Raw genomic sequence first — 24,079 nt, 5'->3', positions numbered from 1 at the left:
TATTACATAAAAACTGGAAAACATACCAAAGAAAAGAGCAAAACTAGTTAGAAAAAAAATACACCAGATATGGCAGATAAAAAACTAATGCTATTTCTCTAAAACAGCTCATGGAAATTAAGAGAAACTATCGTAGAAAATGGGCAATTTCTCCAGAAAGAAATTATGTTTGAATCACAGTCTCTGGGACAGGAGTCCCCTGTGATTCTCCTTTGCTAGCAAATCAATGAACCACCTTTTTCTCAGAACTTTTCCTCCTTATTGGATTGACAATGGAAACAAGAACTGAGCTTTTAGTAACAAATTTGGCACCCCAGGTCGGACCTAAGAGCATTCCCTGTTCCAGCTTTCTTGGGCAGGCCTGGCTTTCCAAGAAACCCTACTCCAATGCTAAGGATGCAAGTTGACTGGCAAACTTGTTGAGAGCCAATTGTAGAGAGTTATGAGATGGTAATTTGCTTTAGGTTCCAACCAGAAGAGCTATTCCTGTGATTAAAGGGAGGGACTGAGGCACTAACCCAGCAGCTTCTGAAACAAAAAAGAGTTTCAGGGAAATCCCACCTTCTCTCCCTGAATGGTACAGGTTGTTCCATCCTGGTTCATTTTGAGAAAATGTAAACTGAACTCAGTAAAGTTGTGACATCCTTGGCCATCTGGTAAATCCCTCACCATGCATGCAGAGACCCTTGGTTTCACACCTCTGCTTCCTCTTTGTGGGAACATCTGTGATGCCACTTCATGTTAGGGATCATGGTTAAGCAGGAATCAAGAACCTAGGTATATTTTCTCCCTTCTGATGTCTCCTAGGTTCTTGACCTTGGGTTTGGGAATTCCCTTTGGTTGTCTGTGTTTTGGTGGTGTTTTTTTTTTTTTTTTTTTTTTTTTGTATGTTACTGGCCCTTTTAAGACATGCCCAGTACTTCATTGATTCTATAGGTAGCCTCTTGGTAAAGATCTTGGCTGGTCAATTTAAAATTTTGAAGAGCCTGTCTAGTTGTCTGTCTCTCTGTTTTTGTTTTTGTTTTTTGTTTTTTTGTTTTTTGTATCTGCTGCTGGCCCTTTAAGACATGGGCCATGCTGGGTTGATCTTACCAGTAGTCTAGAGAGAGAAGAGATCTTGGCTGAATGGGCCACTTATAGGTATAAGCCTACCTAAGAGAAAGATGTTTTACTGTAATACAATCTAAATTTTGAATGTTTTTTCTGGATTATTATATAATTTTGCAGTTGAAGCTGGTCTGTCAGGGGTAAAGTATATGGAAGAGATTCTGTATGTACAGTCATTTATGCAGTTGCATGATAAGGGGTCTGAACAATCAGGAACTGAGTTGAAGATGCCAGACGGTGTGTGTGTGAGGATAGCAGGATACCAGAAGAAAAGGTTAAAGCAACACTGCCAGCACTGTTTTTTTCAGCTGGCCCCAGGCAGATCTTCGACTGCAGATCATCTAATTGTTTGTTCAAGGACACTAACCCTAAGATGGGGTGAAAAAATATCCCCAAAAAACTATTTGAGCTGTAGAAAAATGGGCAAAGAGAACTTGGCCTCTGCCCTACTATTCATCCCCTTTTGCCCACAGAGGATGGAGGCTGTTGGTCACAAAGGATGTGGCATTAGGTTCCAGTACTGTTAATTTATGACTTGGGGACAGGAATAGTCTCCTTTTTTAAGATCTGACAGGACACCCCATTTGGACAGGGGATATCCATCAATGGGGCAAAGCAATTCTTGCTATAACAGTAGCCCATCAAAGCAAAAAACAAAAAGAAGAAGAAACAAAATATACTTGGAAAAAAAGCTCAAATTCACTAATTCTAATCTTTTCATTTTTTTTTCCATCACAACTGCTGTCCTTATCCAGATTATCTCTTCAACCAGAATTACTGTACTATTTCCACAGCTAGTTAACTTGACTCTTGTCAGACTTCAGTCTGATCTCGTACTGCAGTTTGAGTACTGTCTTTAGAACACATCACATCCACTCTCTTGCTTAAAACTCACTAGGTTGCTTTTAATAAAGGCAATCTATTCACTTTCTCTTATATACCTCTTCCTTGAAGTATCTGTACTTTAACTGCACAGACTTTTCTGTGCTACCTCTTATACCCCTCTACAGGTTCTCTGCACATGCTGATCGTCTTATCTGAAACTGCTTTTCTTCTCATTAGTTTTATTTCATTTATTTCTTTTGCAGGGAAATTGTTCTTGGTTTTCATTTACCCCTTTTATAATTTCTCATACCACCATTTCTTTGCAGTGTGTGCAATACTTTGTGTGTGTGTGTGTCTTTATTAAAGATTTTTATCACCTGGCTTTAAATTCTTAGTCATCATCATATCCCCAGTGCCTATTTTGTTGAATTAGTCTTAATATCTCTTGGGAATTTGATGATGTATTTCCAAGGGTCTATAACTACCTGAAACTATATGTAAATTTGTTGTTTCTATGGGAAAATGAATCCAAAGGTTTTATCAAATGTTGAAAGGCTTATAAATCTCTTATCTTGGATATACTAGTAATCATAGCTGTGATTTGTTTTTTAGGAATCCTTGTTTCATAATTTTTAATCTATTTTTTTCTTTTAAAAGTTATGTGACAGACTAATTTTATAATACATTAAATTTCCCAAGTGTCTTTTATGTAAATTAAAGCCTACTGCAAAGGCACTAATTATACTTTAACTTCTAGTGCCAACTACTCTTAATAATTCTATTGTTATAAAAAGTTTCAAGGACAAAATTGAATTTATAATTCACTCCAGATTCTTAAAATACATTTATTCTGGAAAAGTAAAAATTTGCTTTTATCTTTTTATGTCACTTTGTAGCATCACTTTGTACTGTATAATATGATTATTTATGGAATGTTTTATCTTCCTCAGTACTTTATATGGATTTCAAAAAGAGAATATTTGGGGATGTGGTTGTAGCTCAGTGGTAAAGCATTTGCCTAGCATGTGTGAGGCACTGGGTTCGATTTTCAGCACCACATATAAAGGTCCATGGACAACTGAAAAAATATATTTTAAAAAAAGAATATTTAACTGTTTTGTTATACCAACTTCCCTAACATCTAGTATAGGACTAATCTACAGGTAGTATACATTGGAAAAATTAAAATACATCAGCACAATTAATATCAACTTAATGTTCAAATGAGGGGAAAATACTCCAAATGTTGACTTTTTTTTCCCCCTTAAGAACTAGAGAAGGAAAGATGCACAATCGGAAACAACAGTGCTATAGCATTTAATGAATAAAGAATTTGCAAGCTAGATGGGATTAATTCTATTCATCTGTTTCTTTGGCCCATCTCAGAATTAGGCAGTGAAATGATTTGGTGTAGTATTTTAATTTCATAGGAGTATCACTGGCCTTTGTAGAAAACTGTCATTATTTTATTCTTTGATAGAAAATTACCAATATACTCATTAGAAAATTCCTTGCCATTTCTTATAGTAATTTTACTTTTATTAATGATTTTATTTGCTGTGATTTAAATTGCCTGAGGTCAACTGTACACCAGAAAATATTAAATGTAAAATTCATGAAATAAATACTTTCTAAATTTTAAAAAGTTGCAAACTGTTATGAGTAGAGTGATGAAATTTTGTGCTGAATTGCCTAGGCTACATACTACCCCATATGGTCCTTTTGGTCATTAGATTGTTACAGTATCACACTGAGTGTGTTCAAATAACCCTTGTTTTACTAAGTAATAGCCATAAAGTTCAACATTTTTACATGTTGTTATAATTGTTCTACTTTATTATTAGTTATTTTCATATTCTCTTACTGGGTCTGATTTATAAATCAAAATGAATACAAACTTATCATAGGTAGCTACATGTAGAAGAAATATTGTCCACAGTTTCACAAATCCTCTGCAGGTCTTGGAACATATACCCCTTTAATGTGAGTGGAGGCATATGAACTTAGAAACTAAAATGACAAAAAAGAAAATGTTTGTGAAAAAATTTAAAGAACCCTGTTTATATGTTTTTCTAAAGTTACAAAACTCATATGTTGTAATTGGATACATAGTACTTTTAAAAAATTTATTCTGAAATAGTAAATGAGAGTCTATTCATAAGAAGAGAATCAGATTGTGCTTGGTTGTTAAATGATTCTGGTAAATTTGGCTAGGTGGCAGTACATGCTCAATAATAAAGTTACAATTACTAAGTTTAGTTTTTTTAATATATATATTGTTGCTTATCAGAAATAAAAAGTATAATTCAACAATGTTATCAGTCCAAATGGCCAGATTAAAATCCTCTTCCTAAAACTATAATAAATTGTGTTAAATATGAAATACTTTAAACATGAAAAATATTAAAATAAATGCCCTTATAATCCAATTGCTGAATTTAGTAGTTATTAGTATTAAGCTGTCTTAATGTTTAATTCCACTTACCTTTTATACTTGAGAAATAATTATTATTCTTTTGGTGTATGTTTTGATGTATACATTTTATAATTTTGTAACAGTTACCTGTACTTAGTATACAGTATGGTGTACTTTCAAACTTTATGTGATAATTGTACTACATAAATTTGGTATCATGTACATCATTCTGTAAGTTTCTTTTTTCACAAAACACATTATTTTTAGAGTTTTTACATGACAATACATGCAGATTTCTAGCATTAACTTAAAATACTATTTTGCTGTATGCTTTTATATAATATTTTATCTCTTAGGGCAACATTTTTAAGAATATCACAGAGAAAACTCCTGCTAACCTTTTCCTATAGTTGGATGTATGTCTTCTAGATAGATTAAAAGAAGTAGGATTTTTGCTAAGTATTGCCAAATTTTCCATTAGGAGGAAAATATAGTTTGCATTTCTACCAGCAATGCATGACAATGACTATTTCCTCACAACCTCATAAACAATATGCATTGCCATTTAAAAAAGAAAATTGCCAGTCTGATACATAAGTAATGGGTAACCAGAAGTTTTAATGCATTCTAATACACCTAGCTATACTCAGATTTTCCTAACTAACATGAGTTTTTTTTTTTTACAGGTTAACCAAATACATAATGTAGTCAGTACATCACCAGTAGAAGCTTACCGGTTGATTGGCTAGCAGATGGCAAGCCTAGAGACAGTGCGAAGGACTTAAATTTGCATATGGACCAATCTGCTGACAGCTTCATATGTTAGAAGCTCAATATCATTGTCACTCCAAAATTAAAACTCATTCTCTCAAAAGCATATTTACAGTAAACTTAAGCTTATGAGACTCTGTAAATGAGAAAGCTAATTTATTTTTAAAAAATATGTAATGAAAATAGTAATACATTGTAAAACATTATTTTCCTGACTACAGAACATCATCAGCTGGATGTGCTTGTTGAAGTGTAGAACTACACTACAGAAGGGGGTTTTGGTGCATGATTCATTGTTAAGCCATGATGCAACTATTCTACTAATTGAGTTACTACATGACATATTGGATTTTTTTAGGCCTCATAACAGAGAATTCTTTGGAATTTCCTTGAGTTCGGCATTGCCATGTTTTGACTCTTCATAGTTCCTTTTCTTGCATTTCAATTGACTTTTTATTTTTGCTTTTAGTATCGGGGATTGAACTCACAGGTTCTGAGCTACATCCCCAGACTTTTAATTAATTAATTTATTTATTAATGATTCAGAATCTCCCTAAATTGCTGAGGCAGACCTCAAACTTTGGATCTTAATCCTAATGCGTCAGCCTCCCAAATCACTGGGATCACAGGCAAGCACCACCATGCCCAACTTTGAATTGACTTTTTAAATTAAAAAGTCAATTAATTAATTAAAAATTAATTTATTTTTAATTCTAATTTGTTATATATGACAGCAGAATGCATTACAGTTCATATTACAGTTCATATTGGAGCACAATTTTTCATATCTCTGATTGTATACAAAGTATATTCACACCATTTGTGTCTTCATACATGTACTTTGGATAATGATGTCCATCTCATCCCACCATCATTTCTAAGCCCATGCCCCCTACCGTCCCCCAAACTCCTTTGCCCTATCTAGAGTTTGTTTATTCCTCTCATGCTCCTCCTCCCTACCCCACTATGAATTAGCCTCCTAATATCAGAGAAAACATTTGGCATTTGGGTTTTGGGATTGGCTAAGGTCTCTTAGTATTATCTTATCCAACTCCATCCATTTACCTGCAAATGCCATGATTATATTCTCTTTTTTTGCTCAGTAATACTCCATTGTGTACATATACCACATTTTTTTAATCCATTAATCTACTTAAGGGCATCTAGGTTGGTTCCATTGTTTAGCTATTGTGAATTGTTCTGCTATAAACATTGGTGTCTTGATTGTGTCCCTGTAGTATGCTGTTTTTAAGTCTTTGGGGTATAGAATAAGGAGAGGGATAGGTGGATCAAACCGTGGTTCCATTACCAGTTTTCCAACAAATCTCCATATTGCTTTCCATATTGACTGCACCAGTTTACAGTCCCACTGGCAATGTATGGTGTGCCTTTTTCCCCACATCCTCGCTAACACTTATTGTTTATATTCTTAATAAGCTGCCATTCTGAATGGAGTAAAATGAAATCTTAGAGTAGTTTTGAGTTGCATTTCTCTAATTGCTAGAGATGATGAACATTTTTTTGCTATATTTGTTAATTGACTGTATATTATCTTCTGAGAAGTGTCTGCTCAGGTCTCTGGCCTATTTATTGATTGGATTATTTGGGTTTTGATATTTAGCTTTTTAATTTTTTCATATTTCTAGAGGTTGGTGCTCTATCTGATGTGTGAGGGGTAAAAATTTGCTCCCAAGATGTATGCGCTCTGTTCACCTCACTGATTGTTTCTTTTTCTGAGAAGAATCTTTTGAGTTTGAATCCATCCCATTTATTGATTCTTGATTTTAATTCTTGTGGCAGAGGAGTCTTTTTAAGGAACTTGGGGCCTAATCCCACATGATAGAGATTGGGGCCTACTTTTTCTTCTATTGCACACAGGTTTTCTGGTTTAATTCCTAGGTCCTTGATCCACTTTGGGTTGAGTTTTGTGCATGGTGAGAGATAGGGGTTTAATTTCATTGTGTTGCATATGGATTTGTAGTTTTCCCAGCGCCATTTGTTGAAGAGGCTGTCTTTTTTTTAATGTATATTTTTGGTTCCTTTATCTAGTATAAGATGATTGTAATTATGTGGGTTAATCTCTGTGTTCTCTTTCTGTACCATTGGTCTACCAGTTTGTTTTGGTGCCAATACTGTTTTTGATATTGCTCTGTAGTATAGTTTAAGGTCTGCTATACTGAGATGCCATCTGCTTCACTCTCTTTGCTAAAGATTGCTTTAGCTGTTCTCGGTCTCTTATTTTTCCAGATGAATTTTATGATTGCTTTTTCTATTTCTATGAGGAATGTCATTGGGATTTTGAGTGGACTTTCATTAAATTTGTATAGTGCATTAAATCTGTATAGTGCTGTAGTATGGTCATTTTGACAATATTAATTCTGCCTATGTAAGAGCAAGGTACATCTTTCCATTTTCTAAGGTCTTTAATTTCTTTAGGGTTCTGTATTTTTCATTGTATAGGTCTTTCACCTCTTTCATTAAATTGATTCCCAAGTATTTTATTTATTTATTTTTTTTTTTTTTTTTTGAGGCTATTGTGGGGTAGTTTTCCTCATTTCCCTCTCAGAGGATTTGTCACTGATATACAGAAATGCCTTTGATTTATGGTGTTGATTTTATATCCTGCTAATTTGCTGAATTCATTTACTAGTTCTAGAAGTTTTCTGGTGGCACTTTTTGGTTCCTCTAGGTATAGAATCATATCATCTACAAATAGTGCCAGTTTGAGTTATTCTTTTCCTATCTGTGTGCCTTTAATTTCTTTTGTCTAATTGCTCTCGGCAGTGTTTCAGGAACTATGTTAAATCGATGTGGTAAAAGAGGGCATCCCTGTCTTGTTCCAGTTTTTAGAAGGAGTGCCTTCAATTTTTCTCCATTTAAAATGGGAATGTTGGCCTGGGGCTTAGCACAGATAGCCTTTACTATGTTGAAGTATGTTTCTGTTATCCCTAATTTTTCTAGTGTTTTGAACATGAAGGGGTACTTTATTTGGTTGAATGCTTTTTGATGATTATATGATTCTTATCTTTGAGTTTATTGATGTGATAAATTATATTTATTGATTTCCATGTGTTGAACCAACCTTGCATCCCTGGAATGAATACTACTTGATAATGGTACACTATCTTTTTGATAATGTTTTATATTTGATTTGCCAGAATTTTACTGAGAATGTTCTTTAGAGATATGGATCTTCTTCCAGCATCTTTTAGCTTTCAGGGTTGAAGTTTTCATTCTTTGAAGTATCTTTGCCTGGTTTTGGAATCATGGTGATATTGGCCTCGTAGTATGGATTTGGAAGTGCTCCCTCTTTTTCTGTTTTCTGAAATTAAATTGAAGAGTATTGGTGTTAGTTCTTCTTTAAAGGTCTTATAGAACTTGGCTGTGTATCCGTCCAGTCCACGGCTTTTCTTGGTTGGCAGGCTTCTGATGGTGGTTTCTATATCATACTGATTCAATTTGGGCAAATCATATGACTTAAGAAATTTGTCAATGCCTTCAATATTTTCTATTTTATTGGAGTACAAGTTTTCAGAATTATTTCTAATTATCTTCTGTATTTCTGAAGTGTCTGTCATGATATTACCTTTTTCATCACATGTCAGTAATTTGAGTTTTATCTCTCCTTATCTTTGTTAGCATAGGTAAGGGTCTGTCAAATTTATTTATTGTTTTCAAAGAACCAACTTTTTGTCAATTTTTTCATTTGTTTCAATTTCATTGATTTTTAGCTCCAATTTTAATTATTTTCTGCCTTCTACTCCTTTTGATGTTGTTTTCTTTTTCTAGGACTTTGAGATGTAATGTTAAGTAATTAATTTGTTGACTTTTTCTTATTTTAAGAAATGAAATGAACTCCATGCAATGAACTCTCCTGTTAGTACTACCTTCATAGTGTCCCAGAGATTTCAATATGTTGTATCTGTGTTCTCATTCACCTCTAAAAATTTTTAAATCTCCTCCTGGATGTCTTTTGCAACTCATTGTTCATTCAGTAGCATATTATTTAGTCTGCAGGTGTTAAGTAGCTTTTTTTTTATTTTTTAATTTATCATTGATTTCTAGTTTTATTCCATTATGATCTGTTAAAATGCAGGGTAGTATCTCTACTTTTTTATATTTGCTAAGAGTTCTTTGTGGCATATGGTCTATTTTGGAGAAGAATCCATGTGCTGCTGAGAAGGAAACATATTTTCTTGTTGAAGGATGAAATATTCTATGTCATTGAAGTCTTAGGTTATTGATTGTATTGTTTAGTCCAATAGTTTCTTTGTTCAGCTTTTGTTTGGAAGATCCATCCAGTGGTGAGAGAGGTGTGTTAAAGTCACCCAAGAATATTGTGTTGTGGTCAATTTGACTGTTGAACTTGAGTAGAATTTGTATTATGAACATAGACGCTCCATTATTTGGGGCATAAATATTTATAATTGTTATGTCTTGTTGGTGTATGGTTTCCTTGAGCAGTATGAAATATCCTTCTTTATCCCTTTTGATTAACTTTAGCTTGAAGTCTACTTTATTTCATATGAGGATGAAAACCCTGTTTGCTTCTGCATAGCATGTGAGTGTTATGATTTTTCCCAGCCTTTCACCTTCAGTCAGTGGATGTGTTTTCCTATCACATGAGTTTCCTGGAGGCAGCATATTGTTGGTTCTTTTTTTTTAATCCAGTGTGCTAACCTATGTCTTTTGATTGGTGAGTGTAAACCATTGACATTCAAGGTTATTATTGAGACATGATTAGTATTCCCCACTATTTTTGTTTACTCTTTTTATTTAACTTGACTTGGTTTCTCCTTTGATTATTATTATTATTTTTTAAGTATAATACCTTCCTCTGCTGATTTTCATTGTTGTTTTTCGTTTCCTCTTCATGGGATATTTTGCCAAGGGTATTTTGTAGTGCTGGTTTTCTAGCTGTAAATTCTTTTAATTTTTGTTTATCATGGAAGGTTTTTATTTCATCATCAAATCTAAAGTTTAATTTTGCTGGATGAAGATGGTTGGTTGGCATCCATTTTCTTTCAGAGCTTGATATTTGATAGATGTTGTTCCAGGGTCTTCTGGCTTTTAGGGTCTGGGTTAAAAGATCTGCAGTTACTCTAATTGGTTTCCTCCTGTATGTAATCTGATTCTTTTTTCTTGTGGCTTTTAATATTCTCTCTTTTTTTAAAAATTTTTTTATTGTTTGTTCAAAACATTACAAAGCTCTTGACATGTCATATTTCATACATTAAATTCAAGTGGGTTATGAATTCCCATTTTTATCCCAAATACAGATTGCAGAATCACGTCGGTTACACATCCACATTTTTACATAATGCCATATTAGTAACTGTTGTATTCTGCTACCTTTCCTATCCTCTACTATCCCCCCTCCCCTCCCCTCCCATCTTCTCTCTTTACCCCATCTACTGTAATTCATTTCTCTCCTTGTTTTTTTTCCCATTTCCCTCACAACCTCTTATATGTAATTTTGTATACCAATGAGGGTCTCCTTCCATTTCCATGGAATTTCCCTTTTCTCTCCCTTTCCCTCCCACCTCATGTTTCTGTTTAATGTTAATCTTTTCCTCCTGCTTCATTATAATGTGCCTCGGTGTGGAACTGTTGGGATTTTGTACATTTGGTGTCCTGTAAAGGTGCTTGAATTTGGTTTTCTAATTCATTCTTTATGTTTGGAAAGTTTTCTGATATTTTTTCTTTTGAATAGACTGTTCATTCTTTTGGTTTGGAACTCTATGCCTTTCCTCTAGCCTAGTAACTCTTAAATGTGGTCTTTTTATGCTATCCCATATTTCTTGAATGTTCTGCTCATGGTTTTTTTTTACCGTTTTCACTGTGTGGTCTACATTCTTTTCAAGATTATATATTTTGTCTTCATTGTCTGAGGTCCTTTTTTCTGAGTGGTCTACTCTATTGGTGATGCCTTCAATTGTTTCTTTCATTTCAAGGATTTTTATTTTTTGTTTGTTTGTTTAAGAACCTCTATCACCCTACTGAAGTAATCTTTTGCTTCTTGTATTTGTTTATGTTGCTCTTTGTTGAAATGATTTTTTGCTGCCTGTATTTGCTCTCTTATATCATCCTTTAATTCACAGAACATTTTAATCATGTACATCCTGAACTCCTCTATCATCTCTTCTGCTGTGATAACCATAGATTCTAATAATGTGGTATCTTGATTTGTTTGGGGCACTTTCTTCATTTGTCTTTTCATGTTGCTCATATGTCCTTCCTTCTAGTGCTGTGGATCCAAGGCATTATCATTTTTACCCTATAGGCTTATAGTGCTCCTATAGGGTTCCAATACCTCTCTTTTGTGGGGAAGAACAATGTTAACAGATCCAATATAAACAATTACCACCTATAAACAATTCATTGCTATTTAGACATTTACAATTTGGTCACAGTGTACAGAAATGTTGAATTCGATTATTATCTATAATATAATCAGGTTTGTAAAAGGGTTTACAGTTTCTGAAGGTGGACAATAACTGGGGGTGAGGTATAGGATGATATGCTGAGGAGGCAGGATGTGAGATATAGAGTTAGTATATCTTAGGAAGAAATCTAAAGAAGAGAGTTAGTAGCAGGAGAATAGACAGGATGTAATTTGGGGTAGACAAGTATGTTGGAAGACAGTAGAGTAAAAACAAACATATATGTAAAAAGAAATAAAAGATGTTAAAATAGTAAAAATTAGAGGGAAAATGAAAGAAGAGGAAAAAAAAACAGCATATACAACACAACTATAATATGCTATTCAGATGTCCCAGTCCTCAAATCCTAATTCATGAAAAGTACTTGGTTTCACCTATGTTGGAGATGTGATGAAAGGAAAATAGAGGGGAGAAGAAAAAGAGAAGGAAAAAATTTCAAAGGAAGAAAACAGGATTGTTACTGTTTGCATTGGAGATCAGTATCTGTCCTGCTTCCCTTCTTATCCAATAGGTGTGTTGTCTATTGTTATCTCCACCCTCAAGGTTAGTAAAGGTAACCAGGGTGGGAAGGTTAGTTCTGGTGCAGGGCACCTGGAAGTAAGGTGTAGCACCTGCCAGTCCCTGTAGGGAGACTGCACCCCAAGTGTCAATTCTTGGGTCCACTCATATGACTTGAGTGCCCAGTCTTATCACCTTATCTTGCCTGAATATTTCCCAGTTTCTGGTATCTCTCTTACCTCCAAACTGTTGGACCCTCTCCCTCTCCCTTACTAGTTCCCAGTTAAAGGACCTCTCACCTGGCTCTCATGGGCGGCACCCTGGTAGCACTATGCACCAGTCCCACCGAGAGCTGTTTTGTTTTGGGCAGTCACTGTGCTGGGTCTTTGGGAAGAGGGGGATTTGGAAACCTGGCCAGCTGGAGTTCCAACCTGGGAGCTGCCCCCACCAAAGATGGCGAGGAAGGTGACCAAAGATGGAGGTGAGCCATTTCCAGCACCAGGGTATCAGTTTGAATGTGGGGAGTCAGTTGATGGCATTGTCCAATGTGTTCAGAGATGAGCTTTGTTGTGTGCAGTGTTACTGCTTTGGGCTGTCTTCAGAGCTTGTAGGATGTCCCCAGGTGCAGGCAAACTACTACTGTACAATAGGGGAATATGGCAGGAGCTGCCAAATTTCAAGATGGAGGCAACCAGAGGAGTCCCACGTTTGTAGATGGGGGTCCACAGGGGAGTGGCAACGTTCCTGTGGGTGGGTAGGGGCTGTGTGTCCTGTGAGGGAGTGGAGCAGCCTCTGGGAGTTCTGTGCAGGTGCTGATGCAGTGATCCTGCTAAGGCTCTTACCAGCCCTACGTTAATAGTCGGGAGCTGGGCGTCGGAGCCTAAGTCGTGCTCTAATGCTGAGATCTGGAGCCCTGCATGGGGGCACAGCACTGGTGATTTCTGCGCAAGAGCAGCTGTGTAGGGTTCCTCTATCACTCTCAGAGCAATAGTATTCCCACTAGTTGAGACCCAGGTCATGGAGCTACTGCTTCCCTCTGGCCCGCCATCTTGGATTAATTGACTTTTTATTCTGCTCATGTGGTCATTTCCCAGCAGGCATATTAAGTTTCCACTTTGTTTATGATCATATTTTTGTACTGTTTAACCAAAAATTGATCCAGGCTACCCTAATTGTAGGTTTTACCAGATTAACTCTGAGGGCATCTATATGCCTAAGTTCCAAGAGCTATATCACCATTAGCAATGTACATTCTGTAATGTAAGTTTTAAGTAATTTTCTTCTGAACTGATAGATTATCTAAAGTGCATGCTCTTGTTGTTGGACATTCCTCAGTGTAATTTATCAGTCTTGGTGATAGCCTACAGGTTTTTTCTTCCTTGTCTCTCTCTAAACACCTTTCATTTTTCTTTGATTTTGTTTTTTTCTTTACAGCATATTTCATTTCCATCACTATGTCTCTATTTTCTCCTTGCTCATTTTATTCCTTTTTCCTTTCCAAACAACACCATAATTTTTTTCATCATTCTAACAGATACCACTGCTTGCTTTTGGCTAGAGAATTTGCCAAGTGTGCTGCTTTTAAGCAGTGTACTGGCCTTCTGGCATGGTTGAGTGTTCTAGGCCTGCCTGCTGTCTTCTGGGTTCTGTCAACCAACTTCATAGTTCCTGGGTGATAAATAAATTGGCAAGCTTTAAAGCCTAACTCAAAAGGCCATTACTCATCAGTTTTGCTAAAGTAAAGCTGCATTTGGAGTGGGCATTTGTGAAAGAAATAAAACTTTGATTCCATTTTTTATATAAAGTAAATATACTTATTTCTTATACACTAAACTTTGCAAATTTCTCAACAAGTATACAAGTACTGAGAAAGTGAGGTTAGGAAACATTTTTTTGTGATGTATTGGCATGAAACTACGTATATTAAGCATTCTCATTGCTTTTAGAATTTCCTTATCTAGAAATGACAAACATAGTACTTCTTAAATTGGAATTTTAAAATTGGAGACTAGCTTTCCCATGACTGGAATGTAACCAAGGATCAACTCTGCAACTGCAGTTTTCTGAGTTTGGTTAACAGTAGTTAGTAAACGATATATCATCATCTTAACCACCTCCAAAATTCAGCAGTTAGAAACATTTTTTACTATGTTTTAACACATAACTATCACTTATTGATTTATTTTATAGATGACTTTTTTTAAAAGAATATTAAAAACTCTTGTAGTTCACCTTAGGAAATGTAGCATTTCTCTGATTCATTTAAACCTTGTCTAAAATGCTTTTCATTTATGTAAAATGTGATTTTTTTTTTAACTAAATAGATCTAACTTTGAAAAAACATTTCCCACATATATTTAGGGGAAAGCAAGCCTGATTAACACTGTGTTCTTTTAATATATTATAAAAAATATATAATTATGTATTTGAAATAGTAAATGACAGATGAGTATTTTATTTAATAAATATTATTGAGCATACATTATATACCATGCGCTATTTTAAGTATTAAGATGCATTGTTGAATTAAACCAGATACTTGACTTTCATGGAATATATTACCTGAGAGGTGAAGACACATTAAACATAATAAGATTAAAAGAAAAATATTAAGGGTCATGATAAGTTCTAGGGGTCTGGGTATTCCTAAATTCTGTTATAGGGAATTTTTTACCCTCTCAGGGGAGCCAGAAAAGTGCCCTCAAAAATGACATGTTAGGACAGATCATGATAAAGAGATGTTAAACTAATCTAGAAAGAGATCTTTCTTCCTCTTGAGGAAAGGGTAGATGTAAAAGCTTTGTGGTAATGTGAGCATGATGTGGACAATGAACTAAAAGAATACCCTTATGTCCATGCTAAGATCAATTGGAAACTACTGAAGAGAATTTCAAGTGTGACATATCTATGTTAATTAATTTCATTCTGGCTACATTATGTATAAGTGACTGGAGAAGGGCAAGAATTGGTGTACAGTAACTCAGATAAGATTGCCAAGAGGCCAAATATGGAAAAAACCAAAAAGGTGGTACAATTTGGAAGATCATTAGGAGATAAAATAAATAGGACTTAATTGTAGATTCTTTGTGCAGAGTTTGGGAAGGATACCTATAATGAACCTTAGGTTTATCATTAAAAGGGTTTCCTGGCGGGGCTCCATGGCACATGCCTATAATCCCAGCAGCTTGAAAGGCTAAGGCAGGAAGATCATGAATTCAAAGCCATCCTCAGTAAAAGGGAGTCACTAAGTAACTCAGTGAGACCCTGTCTCTAAATAAAATACAAAATAGGGCTAGGGATATGGCTCAGTGGTTGAGCGCCCCTAAGTTCAATCCCTGGTACCAAAAAAAAAAGCAGGGGAGATTTCTATCTCTGAAATAATGAAAGACCATGAAAGGATCCAGTTAAGGATAAAGACATGGGCTTCATTGTGAATTTCAGCTGATCTGGGAATGCTCAAAAAAGAAGTATCAAGCAAGCCAGTTGCACATTTGGGTCTAGAGCTAAATGGGGAGATTATATCTGAAGGTAAAAATTTTGGCATCACCTTTGTAGCAAATTAAACCAATATTCAGACATAGAATCACATGTTAATGGCATGAAAAAAAAAAGAATTGGTCTAGAACTGTCCCTTGAAGTTATTAACATTTCATAGTTGGGTAGAACTGGTTAAGTCTTCAAAGAAGACCAAGGTGGTATGGCTAGACAGGAAGGAAGAAAACCAGAAGAGATTTCTGTCATGGAAACCAAGAGGAGAATATTCTGAAGAAGGAGGAAGTGGCCAAGAATATCAAACACTTGAGATTTCAAGAGAAATGGAGTCTAAAAAAATCCCTGTTGGATTTTAGGATTTTTGGAAGTGTCCTAAACGGACTGAGGAGAATAAATATCATACTGAACTTGTGTGGCTTTCAGAAATGGAGTTGGTGAGTTTGGACATTTCCTAGAAGCTTAACTCTACTAGCAATTAGAGAAAGGGTGGTCCTGGTGAACTAGGCACTGAGATTTCTTTGTCTTATTAAAGGGGCAGTCCTTCAGTAGTTCTTTTTTGATGAAAATGATGCAGTCAACTTTAAAAAAAACATTGGAATACAAATCCATTGAGAGGAGAAGAATGGCAGTGCTAGAGTAGATCAATAATCCCTAGTATAAAGATTCTAGGAGGACAGAAGAGGATAGTCTCCAGAAGTGGCTAAAAGTTTAACCTCAGATATGTTTTGGGCTTATATTGTAACTTGACTAATAAAGGAGAGTGGTAATGTAAGTAAGTGCTTATTCATAGTAATAGAAAGATGATGATTTCCAAATGATGCTTATTTTCTCTGAACTTGAAAGAGGAGAGCAAAGAGACCAGAGGTTTTAGGAGAGGTTTAAAATGGAAAATATTTAAAATAGTTTTGTAGTGAACTGACCAGAAAAAAAAATTCAGTGAGATAAGTAGGAAAGATAAAGGTCAATTTGAGGTTAGTTATGATAAATTTGTGGTAGATAGAATGGTGCATGTAAGGTCATGAAGAACTCAGAATGTTGTTTTCATTCAAGATTTATTTGCCAGGGAAACAAAAGTTTAAGGTATTGGCAAATGTATGTAGATCATTTACCTAGATTGGATAATAAAGCAGAAAAATTAAAAAGGATTAATCATTGAAAAGAAAGTTTAAGGGTTTGTGAACCAGTGGTCCTAATAAATTTAAGATGGCTCTGGTAGGTGGAGTTGAACAAACAAAGTAATAGCAAAAGTTGTGATCACATTGTGACCTGAATTAGTGGTTTTAGAAGTGGCCATGGAAGTAGGTGGCTGAGGTGGAATAGATTAGGTCATGAGAAAAGGAAAGGTCAAAAAATGAGGATGTGATACTGATAGGAAAAATATCTGGTATGTTACCTGGAATAATGGCAAAACAGTATGGAAAGAAGTTGTGAGTTGGTTACAAACTCACAATTATCTTCAAAGATAAGGAGTGGGGCCAAAGGTGGGGTGATATTAATTGGAAGAGTAAGAGAAGGTGTCATAGCTAAATTCAAGTGCCTTGAAAAAACAGGGTGATGTTGATCTTGTTATTTTTGTAAGAAGAATTTGAGGAGTTGAATATTTTAGGCACTCTTGCAAGGGGTAGAAAACAGTATTTAAATATTATATTGCAAGGTTTCTGCCTAATGGGAACTTATAATCTAGAAAAAAAGACATCTGTCTGAGCAAGTATTGACAGTACAGTGAGATGGATGATTTAATAACAGAACCTATAAAGTATACAAGGACCCTAGGGATGGGAACGTAATTGCTTAACTGAAGAAGTCATTAAAGGAATCACAGCAAAGACTATACTGGAATTGAATTTTATGTAATTCTAAAATTTAAAAAGGGAAGACCATTTCAGGAGAAATTATAAGATGTGTGGGTGTGTCACACACACACACACTCTCTCTCTCTCTCTATATATATATATATATCTGTCTCTGTCTCTCTCTCTTTTTTTTTTTTTTTTGTATTAGGGTATGCTTAACTGAGGGCACTTAACTGAGCTGCATCATCCCCTTTTTCTTTTTTATTTTGAGACAGGGTCTTGCTAAGGACCTCACTAAGATGTTGAGGCTGCCTTTGAACTCCCAGTTTTCTTGCTGCTCAGCCTCCTGAGCTGCTGGGATTACAGGCATACGCCACCCCTCCTGGATAGATGTGACTCTTAAACTCAGTAATAACATGCTACTATACTGAATATTGTACTATTATAAAACGTTTTTCATGACTAGAATATTTTATGTCTTTGAACTATCATTCTGTTATCATTCTCTACTGGGATGACTTAAAGTATGTATCTCTATGTGTATGTATGTGCCTACTCAAAACATACCTTTGTGTTTAGGGGATTTCTTTTAGAATTATGTTTGAGATAATGTATTACTAAAGAATAAGAACAAAAGATACCTTCTAAATATTAAAATAAAATTATTTTTATGTTTGCTTTTGCTAATTCAAAGTTATTAAATCAATTTCCTACCATTAATTTTTTTATGTATTACATAGTTAAAATTTATTTTTATTGGTTCATTATAATTATACCCAGTAGTGGGATTCATTATGCCATATTTGTACATACACATAGTTTTGATCAGCCTCATCCCCTGATAGTTTCCCTTTCCTTCTCCTATTTCCTCTCCCTGATCTGCTTAATCTACTAATCTCCCTTCTATTTTTATTCTTATTATCATGATTTTAATTAGTGCATTATAATTATATCTATATAAATGGAATTCATGGCAATATTTTCATACATGGACAGTTCATAATTTAGTAGATTTGATTTCTCAGTATTATCCTGTGTGATCCTCCTCCCTCCCTCCCTCTTAACACTTTTACTCTACTCTTTTGGTCTTCCTTCTGCTTTTATGAGATCCCTTTTTTGTTGTTGTTATTTCTTTTTATGAGAGAAAATACTCAACCCTTCACTTTCTGAGTCTGGCTTATTTCACATGGTGATTTTCTCTAGTTTTGCTTTAAACCACAAGAATATAAAGATGATTAATATGCCAGTCTCTTATCTCAGAGAACTCATGATCTATTATGTTCCAAGCCCTAGAAGATATAAGTATGATATTAAAATTGTAATTTCTGAGAATATTCTGCCTTCTTAAAAATTCATACCTTGTGTTCTCTTAAGCCCTCACACACATTTTTAGACTGTTTATTTATTCCTTCACTATTTATGGAAGAAATGTGAATTAATCAAACTTTGAATATAATTAGATAAAAATTTGGTTAAAGTGGTAAAGTTTATAATATTAAGATTTAAAGTATGTTTGTTCCAGATTAAGGGTCTTTTAATTTTTTTACTTTATTTCTTAAAGGTTGTGAAGATGAGAAAAGAAGTGAAGAGAATCCGAGTTTTGGTTATCCGAAAACTTGTCAGGAGTGTTGCCAGACTGAAATCAAAAAAGTTAGTCATTTGAAATGATGATCTTATGCCTAATAAAATGTCAAAATTTGTTTTTATTTGATGTTTACAAAACTTGAGGGTGAAACCTAGAGAAATAATTCAATATCTTACTCATTTATCACTGTTTTATTTGTAGAGATATGACTGAGATAGAATGTGTTGTGTTAGCATGTCCTTCTGTGATTTGGACCATATTTGCTTAAGACATAGGATGAATTCTTCTGATTTTTTTTTTAATTCTCCTTTTAGACTTCAGAATGGAATTTCTTAGAGTTATTATGTGTTTTATGTTATTAGAAGTCATTTTAAGAAGTTGAAAAAGTTTTAAAAATCTAGAAATACCCTAAAGTAGTTATGAAGATTGTATATCACTTTTTTCTTGAATGTTAAGTAATTTGGAATCCTTTGTTCCTCTTGGAAGTATTTATTGTCTTACTGTTATACCATGTAATTTTTTTTAAAAAGAGACTATTTTGTATTTTCTGTATCACTAATGTTAGTTACAAAGTATTTTATGGGCAAACATTAATGTAACACAAGGACAATGCTTCTTTTGCCTGTTTTAAATACTTAAGTTTGTTTATAATATTCAGGTATGTTGGGAGAAAGAAGAGTTAGCAGAATAGAAGATAGAGTGTTTGTCATTTAGAGATTTAATATGCTTTTCTTAAAGAAATTAAAATACTTTCCATTATGGTACATCATGAAAATTTATACTTCCCCTGGTTACAAGTTATATTTTTGGCAGGGGTACTGAAGATGCGCTATTAAAAAACCAAAGACGGGCACAGCGATTACTCGAAGAAATCCATGCCATGAAGGTAAGGACTTGTGGATATAAGTGTTTTTCTGTGTTTCCTATCAACCTACATTTTCTATATGTGTAGTATTAATTTATTTGAATATTCCTCAGAGCTTATTTATATAGGTCTGTTTGTGAGGCATAGAGAACATTTAGAAAATTATATGTTTAATCTTGTGTTTTCCAAGTTTTTTTTTTTCCTGAATTTTTAAAGTGCTAGAATAATATAAGTCAAAACTACCAAACTAAACTAATGTATGCTTAATAATGTCTCATGAGTGAGGGCTTAATTTTTAGTGTCACTTAAAGCACATAATCTAAATTGAGTTCTAGAATTAAAATGTTGATGGTCTGGGCTGGGGATGTGGCTCAAGTTGTAGCGTGCCCGCCTGGCATGCAGAAGGCACTGGGTTCGATCCTCAACACCACATAAAAATAAAATAAAGATCTTGTGTCTACCTGAAAATAAATAAATAAATAATAAATAAATATTAAAAAATATAAAAAAATGTTCATGGTCTTTGGGAATGTGGATGGTGATATTGGTGGCTGACATTATGCCTTGCCTTTTGCCAACTCAATAAATTTTTTATGTGGTACTGTCAGCATTTTATTCAGTTCTATAGTAACTTAAAATAAAATTACTGTTAGTCCAACGTGATTCATTTTTTTTTTTCCAGCCAGACTCTTCACTAGCATAATTTTTAGGTCTTCTTCATGCTCTTAATTTATAGAAACTTTCATTTCCCAAATGACATACCATTAAATGTCTGGGAGACTGTTTTATTGCAGAACTTAAAAAACACATTTGGTACTAGCAATTATCTTAATTACAGGGTAATTTTGTATGTATGTTACTGTTATAATTTGGTATGACTTCTAAGTTTGAGTTAGATAAAAGCAAGAGAATTCTCTAACAGTATTTTAATTGAGCTAGATTATCAAAGCTTCTCACCCTTTCTTCCTTTTAAAAGGATGGTAAAGTATTGCGTAGGATAAAGTTATCCAGTTAATCTGAATAAAAACAGGTTTTGGAAGTACTTTTCAGTGTGAATGTGGTTATTTCTATTATTTACCCCTTACTCCCTACAGGAAATTCATGTAATTCATTTGATATATTTTTTTCTTTCTCAAAGTAATAATCTCCTTTTATGTAGTCATTTGGGGGCAGGGGGATATTGTATTTGACTTCTAATTATTTGTTTTCACTTTGTGAATCATTTAGCCTTTTTTTTTTTGGTACACCTTTTTTTTACATAATATTCCTAAAACAAAAAAATATTTGGAGATTTTTAACTTTGAGGATAGTGCGAGAGGATATGATAAAGTAGCTCTGTCTTCCACTTTCTCTTAAACAAGGTGCCTACCCAAGTTTTTCCCTGTAGTATCTTTCATTTTGTAGTCCTAAATTACTCAATTTTTAATCCACTATATGATTTTATTTTGTGGTAGAAAACAAAACAATAAATATTAAGTTTATATGCAGAGTATGAAGAGTTTGAGAACAAAAGATTTCTCATTAATCATTAGAATACTTCCCTTTTATAACTCTCAATAATTAATTTGATTTAGTTCATTAGAAAGGAAAGTTGTCCTACTTGGTCTTTATGTAAAGCTTGGTTTTTGTTATTTTTAAGTTTCATCAGCAGAGGAAATCACATCCAGTGTTAAAAGTTCATTTATTTACAAGGTTTTATGTCACTATCATAGGTTGTTTTTCTTTTTTGCCCTCAGATGTAAGACCACTCTGAACTTGTTGACCCAGCAAGCTAAATTCATAGCCAGTATGTTCTTTAAAGACATAAAATATATAGTATGTATACTCCTTGAGCTTGTGGTAGGGGGTTGGTGGTCTGGGTTGGCTAATCTGACTTCAGCTTATTTTGTAATGCTCTCTGAACACTGAATTAAATTTAAATATAAAAAGCAGAATAAAAGTAGCACCAGAAAGACTATAGGTTTGCTTTTCTTGTCAAATTTCATTCTGAATGGTACATTTAGAAAATTGGTCTTTTCTAAAAGAAGCAAATACAGTTAGAATTTTTCTTAATTGAAAGGCACTTATTCTTAATTTTCTAAGGAAGTGTTTTTCTATGTGAGTATCACAGAAATAGTCACAAAACATTAAATTCACAGTCTCTTTTAAATTTGCAGGAAAACCTCTGCTTACTCATTTTTCCAGAGAAATTTTTTTCTTGGCTTATACACGACTAGATTTTTATAGTCTTATTCATGACATACTGTCCTATACTTGCTTTCTATGATAACAGGGTATTTTGTTACAAGATGACATCCTCATGAAGAAAACCCAATATATTTTTAGAAATGGGAGTTTGTTTTTTCTAGCCAAGAAAAAAATGAATGACCTGATCTTTATGATGCTATAAAATCATAGGCTCTAATTTTATAGACTATCATGTATGAATCCCAAGTCTTTGATGCCTAATATTATGCATACTTTTAACTTTGTTACCAACATAAAAACTGACATCTGAAACAGTTTCTTTTTCTTTGGGAGCTAAAGTTAGCTTATCAACCCTTATCAAATCCCTAAGTTATTTAGTTGAAAAAGTAGATGATGAAATTAAAACATAAAATGACATTTCAAACAGTGTAAGAAGTCACTTATTCAATAATAAAGGCAATAAGTAGCATTTACGAAGCTTTTATTATGTGTCTAACATGACATTGTGTTTTACATTCTCTGTCTCATGAGTTAGATATCATTATTATACTATTCTTACAGAATAAGAATCCGAAGCTTAGAAAAAGTAAGTAACTCTCCCAGGGTCAAATGGGAGTTAACCACCTTACTGCATCTCCTGAAAAAATATCTAGACTCATTCTCCTAAAGATTGGATGAGATAATTTAATGACATGATATGATACCTTCTTTTAAAAAAAAGGCCCAAAGATGTGAATTATGTTTCAAATCCTTTAATTCTTCATAACTAAGCTTACACAGTTACCTTTATCTTTTTTTTTTTTTATGATTCTGAGTCTGTTCCTTCTCCCTATGTTGAGAATTCTTGTACATTGAGAACTTCTGTATTCTTCTGTGAGACTGTTCTGCCTGCTGTTGAACGTCTCTATTTTAAAACTATTTTTCCTTTTGTTTTAATCTTATGTGCTCAGCTTGATTATTAAAACCACCTTTTATACTTCCATCAGCTTTTCAGATCAATTTGCCTGATGCTTCTTTTTTGAGGGGGTATAATTAGTGGATCACAAATAAGAAAAATACCTTAGGTTGTGATTGGTAGAAGTTTTATGTAAAATCATATATTATTTAGATTTTTCTGATATTTCAAGTTATGCATTTTTAAAAATCAGTGACCTTTTTCTTTTTGCTTTCTGTAATTTTACATACTCTGTTTTTGGTGTTTTTTTCCCACACTGGCTTAAAATGAAATTCTTCATAGGGTAAAAGATATATTTTTTTAAGTATTTTGTTAATTATATGTATTAATTACCATTTAGTTCACTTACACTACTAAAGTAATCATTTTAAAAGTATCATTAATTTTGATAGTTTTATCTTTTATTTGTTAGACATTACAAAGAATTCTGTTATTAAATCAGACTTGTTAGAAATCTTACTTAGAATTCAACTTTACTAAAAGTTTCTAGGATATAAACAATTAAAAGTTACAAGTGAAGCAAAGAGTGATTGGGGTTATGCATAGCTTGCTACCTGCTTCATGCTAAGTTTGGATTTCTCTTCAGTCTGTCTACTTTCATTAACTTTCTAGTACCTTCATGCAGAGCTTTGTTTTTGTAAGCCCAGGTTTTATGGTTGTTTTCAGGATTGGGGGTAGGGGGCAGTTAACCATATTATCTGTTAGTCTCTTGTTCTGACATAACAATTTAAAATTTTATATTTAGGTAGATGAAGTTGTTTAAGTAAAGGAAACTTAAGAAAGTGTAGCCAGAGAAGGACAAAGAACCCAAAAGGGTATGGTAATTAGAAAACCAGTGAAGAAACTTTCAGGAAGGGAGTGATGAATTAGGTGTATTTTCAAAATTAACACTATCATTTTATTCAAAATATTTACTTATTATTAGATTGTGGTGATTTATAAGTTTGTTAGGTAGAAGTTTCTGTATGGTCTGAGTTGCTTTACAGAACTGTGCTTACATAACTAAAGTACTTTTTATTCTTGCTCATATGTTCTAAGTAGGTCAGGCATGCTTTTCTTCCTTTTAGCCCCCAAATCCTGTTTCTTATCTGTAAAACAATTTAATTAAACCTTAAGTTGTTTCCTGAGTCATATTTTCTTCC

At 33.8% G+C, this 24,079-nt stretch overlaps 1 protein-coding gene across 3 annotated transcripts in view; it reads left to right on the top strand.

Moving 5' to 3' along the window:
- Positions 1 to 24,079, top strand: part of Srfbp1 (serum response factor binding protein 1) — a 63,469-nt gene that overhangs the window by 1,870 nt on the left and 37,520 nt on the right. The window contains exons 1-4 of one of the 3 annotated variants that reach the window (XM_078048458.1): positions 10,761 to 12,541; positions 15,909 to 15,986; positions 18,907 to 18,995; positions 19,744 to 19,816. In XM_078048458.1, the coding sequence (XP_077904584.1) occupies positions 12,536 to 12,541; positions 15,909 to 15,986; positions 18,907 to 18,995; positions 19,744 to 19,816 (246 nt within the window). In that variant the 5' untranslated portion in view covers positions 10,761 to 12,535. Of the gene's footprint in view, positions 1 to 10,759; positions 12,542 to 15,908; positions 15,987 to 18,906; positions 18,996 to 19,743; positions 19,817 to 24,079 lie in introns of those variants that run through there. The other 2 variants (XM_078048466.1, XM_078048447.1) reach the window with 2 other exon arrangements.

Source organism: Ictidomys tridecemlineatus, chromosome 1 (genome assembly GCF_052094955.1).
Source record: "Ictidomys tridecemlineatus isolate mIctTri1 chromosome 1, mIctTri1.hap1, whole genome shotgun sequence".
In the NCBI taxonomy this organism is placed as follows: domain Eukaryota; kingdom Metazoa; phylum Chordata; class Mammalia; order Rodentia; family Sciuridae; genus Ictidomys; species Ictidomys tridecemlineatus.
Note: the sequence above shows the minus strand (reverse complement) of the source record. Positions and strands in the feature narration are given on the sequence as shown.